General features: G+C 36.9%; 1 protein-coding gene across 1 annotated transcript in view; it reads right to left on the minus strand.

Annotated features, from left to right (window-relative positions):
* Nucleotides 1-4,840: 4,840 nt before the first annotated feature.
* Nucleotides 4,841-14,863, minus strand: part of OSBPL6 (oxysterol binding protein like 6) — an 83,489-nt gene continuing 73,466 nt past the window's right edge. The window contains exons 16-25 of the mRNA XM_039724584.1: nucleotides 14,481-14,568; nucleotides 14,028-14,281; nucleotides 11,596-11,733; nucleotides 11,209-11,272; nucleotides 10,547-10,625; nucleotides 9,150-9,294; nucleotides 8,033-8,177; nucleotides 6,952-7,078; nucleotides 6,285-6,407; nucleotides 4,841-5,336 (exon numbers count right to left, since the gene is read on the minus strand). Of these exons, the coding sequence (XP_039580518.1) occupies nucleotides 5,228-5,336; nucleotides 6,285-6,407; nucleotides 6,952-7,078; nucleotides 8,033-8,177; nucleotides 9,150-9,294; nucleotides 10,547-10,625; nucleotides 11,209-11,272; nucleotides 11,596-11,733; nucleotides 14,028-14,281; nucleotides 14,481-14,568 (1,272 nt within the window). The 3' untranslated portion in view covers nucleotides 4,841-5,227. The remainder of the gene's footprint in view (nucleotides 5,337-6,284; nucleotides 6,408-6,951; nucleotides 7,079-8,032; nucleotides 8,178-9,149; nucleotides 9,295-10,546; nucleotides 10,626-11,208; nucleotides 11,273-11,595; nucleotides 11,734-14,027; nucleotides 14,282-14,480; nucleotides 14,569-14,863) is intronic.

Below are 14,863 nucleotides of genomic sequence, written 5' to 3' on the forward strand. Positions count from 1 at the left end.
CAGTTTAATTCCTGCAAGTTAGAAAACTTTCTCTTTTGTTACTTCTCACACTGACAGAGCTTCTGTGACAAGTTTCACCACTCTGCATTGTTGTCTCTCCCTTGCCTTTCTTTTCTGAGGTTTGACAAAGATTGCAAGGAAAGTTAAAAAAAAATTTAAAAAATTAGAGATGGTGAGTTTATAATACCACAAAATTTGACAAAGTAGGAGGCTGGTATATAAAACACAAGTACACCAATATTACTTTTTAAACTTGCAAGAAACTGTATAAAAATCCTTTTATAAAGATACTTTTCAGTTTAATGAAAGAAACTTATTGTTTCTACTAAAGCAAATAAATACAGGTTTTACATACCCTAGTTTAAGAGTAAATAATGTATTCGCTTTTGTAACTGGATTCCTTACAATATATAATACAAAAATAAGATAAATTGCTGTAAATGTGCAATTTCTCTGACCTTGCTCAGATTTGCAGCACTCTCTTGGGTGCCAGTCACTGTTGTAATGGAGCTTATGGAGATACTCTCACCAGGAATAATTATACCTTTATTAACACAGTCTAGATTCTTCCATTAAAAAAACCCCCCCAAAAAAAAAAAAAAAAAAAAACCCCAAAAAACCCCCAAAAAACAAAAAAAAAAAAAAAAAAAAAAAAACAAAACACCAAAAACCAGAAAAGAACAAGAAAAAAAATAAACTAAAAAACCCATGCTTTCTTCATGAAAATACTGACTGGTACCCAATTACCATAAAAGTAATCAGGAAGTAGGAAATTATACTACTTTTTATACTAAATATACCTTGAAAATATCAATATGTGCACTGAAGAGTAAATTTAAGTTTTATACAGTTTTGATGACTGTTACTTAATGACAGACAGAAAGAAAAACAATGAAGTGTTTTTCACCCCCAGTATCTGCCAAGGTAAATGGTTATGACATAGCAAATTTCCTGAGCTTTCTCATGGTTACCAGTGAGGCCATTCCAGTGTTTCTGATACACTTTTGTCAATATTAATCTTATTCCCCCAGGTGGGCAAAACTCTCTAGCTTAACCCCTCCTAACGTTTTAGCATATTAATACAAATACACTTTCAGATAGATTTAATCTGAAAACCTCTCCTTTGCTTTAATTATGCAGCTCCACTATTATTAATGGCATCTAAAAACTACATCTACAACTGCTGCCAACACGTGTAAAATAGCTGTTGTTTATTGTTGCACCGACAATGTCTAAAATCCAGTAAAACAAGGAGAGCGCACAAACGTTCCCTTTACTAGTAAGTTTTGCAATACAGAGAATGGATATATTCAGCCCTCTTGGTTATTGTGCAATTGCAAGTGAACTTCTCCTCCCCTCCAGGGCATCTCTAAAAATTCTGATTTTTTGAGGAGAAGCTCAGTGTAAGACTGCAATTGTGCTGGGCTCCACTGCTGAAAGGTTTTTTTTCTCACCTCAAAAAAACCTCAAATCATCTTTTCCTGTGAGACAAAAAACTTATAATATGCCAAACTCTGCCATCTTAATAATACTAATCTAAAATATGAATGAAGCTGTTCAAATGTTTGTAAGACATTGTATTTGATGAAAATAGCTACTATTACCTTATAATATCCAAAGTACCAGAACAAGGAAAAAATTAAGGTACACTTTCAAAATATTAGTAGAAAGTACAGCTCATTATTGTGAAACTAAAACTAAGTATTGTGTATTTTTATACAGAAATAAGTGTTTTGAGAAAACACAGGAGAAAAGCATATGTCTTTGAAGTGAAAGAACTTCTTAAATTGCATTAAAAGTTTTATGTGTCAAATGATTTACACTAAATTTCAACACTTACCGAGCATACAGCAATTAAATCTACTGAGTTGGATAGGGTTTTTTCATGCCTTCCAAAAGGAAATATTGCCTGGATGAATGGAGTGAGTGGGCTGAAAACTGCTTGAATCCCAGGCTGGAAGGGCACGCAGTGATCAATGGTGCCCTGCTGGCAGCCAGCAATGAGGACAGCCCTGCAGGGATCACTTCTGTGGCCATGTCAATCAACATCTCACCAGTGACCTGGACAAGGACACAAGACTGCAAGATAACTAGCTCACAGATGACATCAAATTAGGAGGATGAGATGGCATGCCAGATGGCAAAGCTTCAACTAGAAGGACACTGCTCAACTTGAGGACTGGGCCAAGAAACACTTCACAAAATTCAACAGAAGTGAAAGGTCTGCTCCTGGAGCAGAAAAATCCCACCTGCTGGGAAGAGATGTCTGAGCAGCAGCCCTGCCAAAAACCAGACAGCATTTACAAGAAGTGCCAGGCTGCAGAACAGCCAGTGGTGCACTCTCTTTGCAGCGTGGGATACTCAATTCTGCACTACACGGGCAGGGCATGGGGAAAACTCACCATGCCCTCTCACTCAATGCTGGGAAGCGTCACAGGTTGATTAAAAATTATAATTTGGATAGAAGCCCTCACACCTATCCACAACAGAAACAGCACAAAATATTCCATGATGTCTGCCAATGTTACAGGAAAAATGCAATAACAGATTTTGCAAAGAATGCAGAGAACTCTGCATTATGAGAAACTGCTTCATGGTACATCTGCTCCAACTTTTAAATTTCTAATATAGACTGTAAATATCTTGTGTTGCATCATTTTGTGTCTTTTCTACTTACTAAGTAACTAATTTAACATCCTTCTCGCTTAGAAATAGCATATCACAGATGTTTTAGATTTTAGAAGTGTTAGTGTTATTTTTCTTTCAATGAGTGTCAAATGAACAATTGTGAGAAACAATTCAGCCGTAGCATTTTTAATGTCCACCAAGTTTCAGTTTGCATTGCAAATAATGGCATTCACAGAGCACTGCCAGAATGTTGTAAATCTAAAGACCTTCTTTCTGTATTTAAATTAAAGATGTGAGGACATTCAGTTCTGTCCCTCAAATGTGCTTCAGTCGTACACAAATAATACTTCCTCATATCACGGTGAACTGCGCACAAGGACTGGAGCAAAAGATGGGCAAACATTTAATAGAGTTTGCTTTAAAGAAAATTACCTACAATAATTAATTGCTATTTTACACACAATATGCCAATTTGATTCCTAGTGTAATATTGTTAAAGCAAGCAGGATGACCTTAACCAAATATTATTTAAAAACCAACTTTGATATATTTTCATTTTCTTATAATAACAATTGCAGAACTAAAATAAAAATTAATCAGACTAGGTTCAACTAGGAAAGAGAAAGATAACATTCTTTGAATAACTTAAAATTTTCTTTGGAAGAAATCCCAACTATCTACACAGGGATTTTTATACCAAATTTTTATTAAAAATTCATGCGCATTCTCAATTCATAAAAAGTCTACTTAGTATTTTCTGTAGGTTTTCATAGTTCTTTCTGGTAACAGAAGTGTGTGAAGAAATGGGAACTGATTAGCAGCTAGTTACTTTGCTATATGACCAATAGGGAGGTCTAAATTAATATTAAATGACCAAAGTAATCTCAGTTGAATGGGGACCTGACTTGGAAAAAGGAAGAAGCAGGCTGAGAGCTGGGGAGGTGTGGTAATGCACAATGACAACTGTTCAAGCAGCTCTGCTGGCAGATCACATACCTATTTAGTAATTTTATTTTTGGTCTCAGGACTGGAATCAATCTTAAATAGCAAAATCATATGCCATGTATAGGCAGAAAGGAATACAGAGTCTGTGCATGAAATCTAACCTATCACCAGTGGTGGGATGTGTAACACATGCACAAATGGAAGACTAGATCATACCATATGGAATGTAGCTCTTATCTAATAAATTACTGGTTTTTTATTTTATTAAGATCTGCCCTCCTACAGTTTAATGTTTCAGATATCTTCAAAAAGAAAGTGCCAAGTCTTCTCTCACTTATATTATATTGAGGCTTAGCAACACATAAGAGACTTTGTTTTTAACCAAAAAATATAGAACCACTTTATGAAAAAATGTAAAGCATATTTTACACAAAAGCTGTTTTGGCAACACAAGTAGAAGTTGTTAGCTATAACATGGGAGCCTGTGCCATACTCTCAAACATAATTTTAGACAAGAAAACTGGATAGGGAAAAAACAGAGCCAGGAAAATAAACAGTGTGTGTGGCAGAAAACATTGCATTTACAGTACTATCCAGCTTTTGGAGAGAAGCCAGAGACCTTCACATAAAATCTTTCTGTGCTTTTAACACTGTTGCAAAGCTTCAGGGATCTCTAATTGTATAAACAGTTAGGGGAAAATGAGATTCACTGAGAGATCTATGTCCAGCAAGTACTAAATGTGATGACTGCATCTCAGCATCAGTCATTTAGAATATGAACTTTCTGACTAGCAACTCATATGCATTTACCAAAATTGAAACTCAACCAGCTAGCAGTTTCTTTTCAGTCTGATTACACAGTCAGCATCCCAAAGCTAAAGCATGTACAGTAGGTCTCATACCTCTGAAATACAGTTAGATGTTTGGTTATCTTTTGACTTCAAATAATGCAGGTCTTCCAGTATTTATATTGTGATAAAATTCTAGAGCTTTAAAAATCTGCCCTTCACACAAGCTTAAGCATAGATATTTTAAAATTACTTAATGTACATCTTCATATTTTGTTAAGGCATGAACAATGGCATATGAATGGGAACAGCTTCCAGAAAAGCATCTTTTTGACAAAGGCCAGTCCAAGCACATCACACCAAAGGACTAACCTGAAGCCAGAAATGACAGTGTTGTGACCCAAGAGTTTTTAACAAAAATAGTTGAAACAAAATGGATTTTTTTTTCTCTTTTTCTTTTTTTTTTTTTTTAATTTAAATTGTATTACTCTTAATGTCCGTTTAAAGCACCGGTTGCAGTTTTGCGCTTACCACCTCTTCCGAGTGACTTTGGATATCTCATCTGCTTCTTTATTTCTGAATTTTCAGTGTATGAAACTTCAAAAGGTTTCTGTTTCCTTTTTTTTTCTTTTTTTTTCTTTTTTTTTTCTTTTCAGTTCTGATGGCTGCTGCAAAATTAGAAAGATCCAGAAGTGGTCAGGGGCCTGGTCTAATGCACTTCCGAAAGTCCATTACAAAGATGAATATAAATGCATGTGATATGGTTTTTCTGCAGACCCACAAACCACACTTAGCTATAAGAAACATATTGTGCATAGTTATTTTTTTCTTCAGAGTGATATGTTTACTAGGTCTACATTCTCAGTTTACCAGAGTACAGGAATGTCTACTTTACTAAAGCCAGGATCCTTTCGCAGTTCCCAGTAGGTTTCATTGGTAACCCAGGCTTCTCTTTGATTAGCATCAATAACTTTTCTGTAGAAAGGGGAAAAAAAGAGGTATAAAGAGACAAAAAGAGTTTTTACCTTATATTACAGATATTGCTTTTATGCAATAGAAAATCAAATTCCACACTTCTCTGATCTAACCCAATATTAAATCAAATTTTGTATTTCTAAAGAACACAAGAACAGTCAGAAATTTAAAAACAAAAGTCAACCTCTACCTATATCAAGAGCAGAAGACAGAGAAGACAGACAAGACTGAAAATCTGTTGTTTGATCTGTGAGAGCAGGTCTTAGAGCCACCTAACGCCCCATTGTTTACTACAGATTCTGATTACGTGAAGGCGGTTATCCAACAGATATAGCTTACAGAATGTAAGCCTTTAACCATTTCATTTTTTGTCTTTGCATTTTGCTTATTAAGCAAATTGCTGGATCAATAACATTCAGTCTTTTCACTTTTGATTCCCCACGTTAGACATGAGGCTACTTGGCATGACTATTCCTTGTTTCAGAAGAATGCTTAATTAAAAAACAGCCAACAAAAAACACCTTCATTCAAAAATGAATGCATTTTAAGTGTATACATATACATTTATATATATATATGTTGTAGATATAGAGATAGATAGATAGATGGATGATGTTGCTGTTCAGGTCAGACAGTATTACTTGTCTATACAATGACTTTAAAATGTCCCTAGTTAAATCTTAGATCCTAATATTATACTTCTAATTCCACTTCAGTAGGAAGGCGTATATAGCTGAGGCCCATTATGAGAAAATGATCATTCAGTTATGAAGCTTAACTGTGTAAAAAGTGCTTCAGAGAAGCAGGTGTCAGATATCGTATTATATTTCTTAAAACTGCAACTTTCCAAGCTTTCATGATTATCAGTCTGTTGGTAGTATTCTTGTAGTACTTCATCCAGTTACACGCTGGAAAACAGAGACTTACTACCCAAATGAAAAGACTCACTTAAAAAACTTGGGTACATATTCAATGCCGTTTTCTTCCATGTACCGCCTCCGAGCTCTCTGGAGTTCCTCTATTCTTTGTTTCTCAGATGCTGCTGCTTCTATATTTCCTTCCTCCAGAAGCCTGTAGGAATAACAGCAGGCTGTATAGCAATCACACAGTGTCTAGTCCAAGGGATTTTCCAGCACCCATCATCACAAAGGACAAGCAGAAGGCAAGTGTGTTGTCAGTGTTGTACTTTCAGATCCTGCCTGAGATGCGACTCCCACAGCTACGTGTACCTGACCTACAGCCTAAGGCACACGCTTTGTTCAGCAACTTCAGCACATCACAAACACTGAAGGACTATCAGCTGAGGATATGGAGGGAATTAGTGTTGCTTCCATCCATAGCAGAAGTGCATGGCATTTCAGAGCCTGTTTTTCAGTTTGTCATGAGGAATCTGCCCCAAGGTTCCACTACAGCTCTGTGGCTTCAACAAGAAGCATTCTAATTTCCCTCAGCTGGGTTAAGCAGAAATTTGAGTGCAATACTGACTATCTTCTCTACTAGCAGAATCCTCCACAGCTTAATTCAGACTGTAGTGAAGATACAAACAGAATTCAAGACTCAGTCAAACTCAGCCTTGAGCCCACTAAATATTAAATGTATAAATAAGCATTCTTGCCTTTGATCTGGCCTGAATCGTGCATCTGTTGCAGGAAGAAGATCTTTCAGTAAAGGATCTAATTCATTGAGCTCAATAGCAAACCTTGTGAAGCCGTAATAACGCTCATAATTGGTTGGCATGGAGCCTGAACACATAAGACAAAGGAAAAAGCTTTTAAGCTATTACTCTAAATATGCAAGATATTCCTTTATTTATAAACTTTTAACAGAAGTTATTTTACACTTACAATTAAAAATCATCAAAAGCTATTCTCTAAGTGAAAAAAATTCACTAAATATTAACATCAACTGCTTTTCCTGCAGAGATTGTAATTACATGTTAATAGACTCAAAGCTTTCATGATCTTCCATTTTAAACAAAAACTAATGTTTTCAAGCTTTTCAAATTAAAAACAGTTTCCCGTTCCCCAGAAAGTGGGTCTATCAAATGTCTGTCTAAAACCTAACCTTAACTGATCTTCAGAGTTCATTTTGGAACTTAGCACACACTCACAGACTGATTTGCAACTACAAGGATTCAGAACAAACATTGCAGAGAGCAGGGTGCAAAGTACAATTCAAAATACGAAAAACAGAAAGTAGAATTCAAAATTCTAAGAACAGTAATTCCTGGATAATGCATTTATGAAAGATACAGGTGCAAAGGATGACTAATTCAACCTCAGGCCTCTAAGCAAGCAGGAAGTTGAAATCAAATCCTGAAAGCCCCAGGTGTTCACCACCAATCCTTTAGGCTAATAAAGCATTAGGACAACAAACTCAATAAACCCCTATTTGGTGAATCCAAAAAAGTTACCCTGCTCTCTGTCAGAAGGCAGACAGGCCTGTCCAGATGCCCAATTTTTATCTTAATTTTATTCTTCTGTTGACCCCAAGGTCCCAGCACATCTGACCAGGAGACAGACTGAGATGTAAAAGATTATGCCCTGTAAGACCATTTCCATTTACCATTATTATAAACCCACGTAAATTGTTGTTTGCGTAAACAGGGATTTATATTTCTCTAGTATTATTCTGTGCATTTAAAATGAAATCTAAAACAGCTTCACACCTTCCAGAACTTTTTACAAGCCTCTTACCTGGTCTCCATATGCATTTGGCTGAAGGTGCAACCCCACAATAGAGGCCTTCATGCCACTTTCCAAAAAGGCGGTGAACCACCTTCCCTTCTTGATCTATCACAACGCCCTGGACCTCATTTACATTTGAATTCCAGTAGTTCACCTGCAAGTTTAACCAAGAATTACTAGCTCATACTGTTTTTCCAACTACCCATTGTATCAAAACACATAATGAATGTCTCTTGGCACGTGGTGCCAAATGTCCAAATTCTGTGTTGGAACAGCTCACCTGGAACTAATACCAAAATTCAAAAATCATATGGTCCTAACACTAACTGATTTATTATAGGATAAACACTGCATAATTTGCCATGTGGTTTTATAAAAGCATTTAAATTAACTGCACATCTGGGAACTACATTCTCATTCATTAAGACAAATCCCACACAATTCTGCAAAAATCACCCTTTGCCTGTCAGAGCCAGCTAACACTCCTCTTCCTACATGAGGAGGCATTGAATATACATGTAATTTTATGGGAATCCTTTCATGGTGTTGAACACTATATGCAGCAGGAAGACATTCAGCCAGTATTACATTTCTGTTTCTCTTCTCTGTTTTGCTTTCCTTAGACACATTTAGCTCTTACACCTTCATCCAAGAGCCAGCTGCCCTTTCTCAGATGATCCAACAAAACACAAATTTCAGATTTATGTTAACACTCCATTGCTAACACTAAAATGATATCAATGTCTTTTGTTGTAATGTGAAGAGAAATTTATTTTTAGGGAAAATACTTGATAGTAAGATAGCTATGTAAACTTCTATTTTTATATATGGTCCTTGCCTGGATATTAAAATACTATGAACCAAAGCAGCAATACATAATATAAAGAGATAAAATATTGACTGACAAATTCTAGTAGAAGGAGAAGAAAAATGGCATGGTAGTGTACAGTGACTCTGTGTTTTCATTGTGTTAATATTAAAAAAAATTGGCATTTCATTTCTGATAAAAGGAATAAAAGATGAAGTGTGGAATATGGACTTCAGGAATAGTGAAGAAACAGCTTGATGTACCCTTAAATTACACAGTTATATGAATACAAGATATATATTAACATCCATATGTTACCTTAACAAAAGTGAGTTTACAAATACAAACACTGCTTTTTGTGTTTCTGATGGTTATCTCTCCGTAGTGCTCTATCCATCTCCTTCCACTAAGAATATTATGTATGCAAGTAGTGACTTTGTTCCAGACATAGTAATCTCCATACCTAAGAACAGATTAAGAAGTAGTTGGTAACATCTATTCATCATGATCATTACTGACAAAAAAGTAAAACATTGCTCCTTTATTGTAAAAACAAACCACATTGTCCAAAAACACCCACAGAGATGACAAAGTCCTGTATCTGGTTACATCACTAATCCTCCTTAGAGAAGCTCACCTAAACTCCAGGGCACAGAAAGGTGCTATAAGCCACAAATAAACACATTATGAGCCACTGAAGCCCTGCATGGCCTATTCACTGTCCTCAGAGCATGATGTGCTTTGGCCACAATTCCTATAGGGGCAGGATAGTGACCCCAGGATCAACATAATGCTGAATTGAGACTACAAGCAGAAAACGCAATTAAATCACAAATAAAACAAAATAAATATGAAAACCATACTAAGAGTGTGGGAAATTTGGACAGGAATCAAGGAAAGTAAGTAGGAAGCCAGGAGCACACTGGCACATCATCCCTTTGCTTTTGTAACAACTATCCAGTCAGAGCATCTCTAACATCAAACAGGAGAATAAAACCAGAGAATTACATTATGCAAAGCACATTGTCCTTCAGAGTTTAGGGGAAGGCATGAAGACAGAAGACAAGGGTGCTCCAGACTGTATTTACTTCCATTTTATAAGATGGATAAAGAGGTGAAGTGACGCTATACTGGTAGTTGCAGAAAGAAAGGCTGCCTGCAATGTACAGGAGCAAGAACACCACTACAAAACCAGAAGACATGTTTAAAGTATCCACTCCTTGCATATTCTTAGGATTTACAAGCTGCAACTAGTCTCACTGGTGGTGAAACGACTGCTTGTCACTACTCTGCCAACATCTCCATACAAATTATGGAGAATATACTTTGGTTTATCCACATTTTGAAAGAAGACCTTTCATGATCTGGTTGTTCTGAGGGAAGACTCAGTGGCATTAGGACAGCACCAGCAGCTGACAGTCCTGCACTGCAGCCTTGCTCTGAACAGCTCATCACTGCTGTACACATAAAACATGGGTTCTCTCTGCCTCTCTCTCCATCACTTTCTAGAGTGTATATTTTTCCTCCAAAACCAAAAATAGATCTTCAGGTTCAAAAATGTTCCACTAGTCCCACCTGAAAACTAAGGAGAGATTAGAGGTGGGCATCAACCCTCACCAGTACAATCCACATCATGTCTGCTTACCCCAACCCATTCACAAGGCAGCACAGACTGAAGTGCACCAAAGGGTGAAAACAAGAGGAGAGTAGCTTACTTTGGAAGAGTCACATTCAAGGTTCCAACAGGCAGAATTTCCATTGATTTTCCCCAGAATTTGTTTTTCCACCTGATATCTGAATATAACAGTGAAATACTTAAAAAACTGAAACTACCAAGGTCTCCCCCTTGCACTGATCTGTGTGGCACCAGATCATCTGTACTGGACTACCCAATTCAAAACAGGGTAGTAGATAGTACAAATTTGCCATGAAAATACTAAAGAAAAAAATACTAGAAAATTACATTAGGTCAGAAAAACTAAATGTAAGTTTAATTAAGAATCATGTCTGTGCTGCATGATTGTCAAATGTCTTGTGCAAACATTCAATACAAATTACAGGCATACATCAGCAGGCACAAGGAAAGAAAGAGTAATTTTTCCAACTGTAAAAAGAACTGCTTGTGTTTGTAAGAAATAGTAATTTTATTGGTAAAAAATTTTAAGTGGGAGAGTATAAACAGGCTGCAAGTGCAGGGGAACATGTTTGCTCACTGTTAATGAGAATTTGGAGTAAAATAGATCATCAGTTTATAATATGTCACTTCAAAATAATAAGTATAGAAATTCTCAGTAAGTTCCAAATGAAAAGCTCAGCTTTCACAAATGTTTTGCTTCATAATAAAAAAGGAATTATGCTTTTGAATTAAAAAGTATACCTTGCCAAAACACAAAGTTTTTCGATTCACAGTGACATGCCGAAATGGGAGGATGGTGGCTAACCTGAAACACAGTTTGGTTGAGTCAAAAACATTTAATTTTCATTCCTAAGACAGTACAATTTTTATTGCAATATGAAAATACGAAATAGCTCATGTTGCTATGGAAACAGATACAACTTAAGTGATTGTACTTAAAACAATTAGCAATTACTATAAAGATATATTCCTTCTAGCATTTAATGAAGTCCACTCATATTAACAATATTTATTTACTTCTAAGAAAGCAAACCATTCTAAGTAGAAAGAAAAATGGGATTATTCTATAAAATGAAGAACAAAATATATAAATCTAAATAGGAATGTCTATCTAGACACAAGGTTTACCTGCTCTGAGAAAAATCGAAATCCTTTGTCTTCTCTAATACATTCATAAGTTTCACCAAGCACTGGGTTAAATGGCTTGCTTCCTGCTCTGAAGTATGTAGAGGCGTAGCCTGATGCTGCAAAGGCAGCTATGAGAACCTGCAAAAATACAGACCAGACCATGAGAATAGGCAGGCACTCTTGTGTATGTGCCATCACCTTGAGGTACCACACAACTCATTTTGCTCAGAGTGACAACTGGAACAATGAAGCATGCCTGACAGTGAAACCATGCATCCCAGTCAGAACCAGTGTAAACTTTATTTCTTATGTTGATATAATTTCTTTTTCTTCATGGCTTCATTCAGTCTTTCAACAGTCCCTTAAAATGACAATCTGCACACAATACAGGTTTTTCTGCCTTTGACCAGGCTTATCATTAGTGACCTGAAACAGACACAGCTCTAGTCCTACTTCCCATAAATATTATTTAATAACTTCTAATTACAAGATCACATACCATTTTCCTATAGGAACTATTTTATTTGCTGCCAAATATAAACAGTTCCCACTTAGGATGTTCTTAGCCCAGAGTTATCTCCAAATCTTCCACACATATGCAGCCTTAACAGCCAGCCCCCTTGTCTGTATGTACAACCACACTTTAATCATCTCTAAGCCAGGCCTGACTGGGATTAATACGTGAAGTGGCATGCCATGGTTATTTAGTTTACAGGTCACATTTGCAGAGTTTTGAAAAAAAAAATCACATCAGCCAGTCAGAAGACCAAACAAAACTTCAGAAAAACAATGCAGGGATAAAAATTAGTCAGCTATTGGCAATATATATTTGCCCAGTAGGGCAAATCTTTAACCAGCTTCCCCTCTCCTCCTGCTAGTGAGGACACAACCCTCAAATGAGGTTTTACGTGCTTTGTTTTCTTCCCACTGTGTAATTGGTGCTCCATTCTCTATTCATTTTGTATTGTTCAGAAATGCAGTACTAACAAAATTTACATTCTTTTCACAGGCTTTTCTTCAACAGTAAAAACCTTCATTCCTCTAAAACTGTTTAAAACAGATTAATTAATCTAAAAACAGATTAATTTCAACTTGCTTTTAAATTTAACTCTAGGACACTGCAGGAAAATGAAGGGGTCTACTATCCTTGCGATACAGAGAGCAATGGAAAAAAAAAAAAGGTTTTCCACTATTTTTGCTATCTTCAGTAAGCATCCAAAAGTCCTGCTCTTTCAAAGAACAGTGAACAAGCAGTAACACATTCACAGCATTGCTGCCATAAGCTTTGGGTATTCAGCTCTTTTCCAATTAGTCCCATATGCCTCAGCTCAGGTGTGCAGTTTGCTTTTTTAGGGATGCTGTTTGGTTGTATTCCCAAATACTGCAGCAGACATCTGTAGCAGAGAAGGGGATTGAATCCACATTTCCAAGGAAGCTTTAAGTTGCCCCATGGCTTTTCCTTCTTGAATTCTCCCTACTACTTCAATATTGACCTTCCAAACTTTTCAATAAAGGCAGCAATCAGTCTGCTTTATTCATTACAATCCTGCCCACTCCTTACAGAATCTCCCACCTTTTGTGAGGGACAGAATCACAGAATACTCTGAGCTGGAAGAACCCACTATGATCACCTCATGAGTCTTGTAAGAAAACAGAATGTGATGATTAATAATTCAACTCCCTTTCTCAAGGCAGGTTCAACTTCTTCAGTGTTTAGGACTCCTCACTCTCCTGCAGGCCCTGTGAACATGGCAGTTCAGGGACTTGAGTGTGCGACTGTGTGACAGCCAAAGGTAACCTCTCTTCTCCTAGCTATCCACAGTGCTGCAAACCCATACCAGGGAACAGCAGATACCCTCAGCAACAACGCTCCAACTTTCCCTTACAGCCTTTCCCTGAGTCTTCTGAGGAAAAGGAGACATGACAGAACAAAGCACCCTGAGAGCTGAGCACAGGCTGCTGGCTGTCAGTAAAAAAAAACAAAATGGACTTACAGGGGAAGGCAAACTTTGTTCTGGTGTTTTGAAACTTCTCTCTTAGAAATTACCTGGGAGGACACCTTATTCACACCTATATTGATCATAATGCAGCCACAGACTTGATTAACTCTTGAAGGCTGCTGGATTTGATCACTGAGAGCTAGGAAAGGATGCTGCAGGGTTAGAAACTGCCAATGCCTACATCTACAATCATACAGCATGAGATCAATTTCATATAAATGAGTTACAACTGCAGGAGTTGGTTTGAGGTCAAGAAAAATCCCACAGCCTTGCTCAGATCAAACCTAACACCTGTAACTGTTCACAACACATTTGTGATCCAGCAGGGAGGTCTGTTGTGTGACCAGGAGGAGAAAGAGATGACCCTGCACAGACCCCACTCAACAGCTCCCTTTCTAACAGAGACAGAAGAAGACCCTCCAAATGCATTACCATGCGCTCATAAGGATCATCTGTTTCAGCAGCCTTGTCCAAGAGTTCACTGTATTCCAGCTCTTCACAAAGATGTTGCAAGGTATTCAGAGGTTCATTTAGCTCAACTGGCATGGATACTTTGGAAAGATCTTTGCCAATGTTATTTCTCAAAATATTCCAGAGATTGATGTTACTGGTGTCAGGGCTGGGAGCTGGGAGACAAGTCCTCCGTCCATTTCTGAATGCGCCTCCTGTCAGCTCACCATTAAGAACTGGGAAGGGAAGAAAAACATTGTCATAAGAAAGCACCAGACTAAGAAAAACAGAGCTCTCCATTCAACCAAATCACTGCCAGAACAAGCAAGCCCAACTTCATTGTTTTCAGCTGAGTTTGGACTTGTATTGACATGCAGTAATTCTGGTACATGAACACAACCAATGTAATTTCTCAAAGTTTGAAACACAGTATACTTTGCCGAGAAATGTTGTCTGCAACACTGGTGTTGTCCTCAGATATATTGTCACTCACATCACTGATATAAGATTCATCATCAGAAGCCTAAAACATAAATTAAAACATCCATTAACTCAAATACATATAAAACAAAACAGGCAAAAATAGTTAACTGAGACACAAATATTAAAAAAAATCTCTATCCAATTAAAACTATTAACTAAATGAACTGAATGTTTCAATCTCTCCATAGTGCAAATGCACTAAAAATGTCAAAACAAATGCTACATTGTGCTCACGTTTCTGAATTCCTTATTATCCAAATACAGACATGAGATCTGCAAAAGGTGACTTCAAGTAAGATCAGGGCTTCAAGATTGATAACATAATGTGCTAGGGA

The sequence above is a fragment of the Passer montanus genome, unplaced genomic scaffold (genome assembly GCF_014805655.1).
Source record: "Passer montanus isolate IOZ18808 unplaced genomic scaffold, ASM1480565v1 scaffold1, whole genome shotgun sequence".
Classification (NCBI taxonomy): Eukaryota; Metazoa; Chordata; class Aves; order Passeriformes; family Passeridae; genus Passer; species Passer montanus.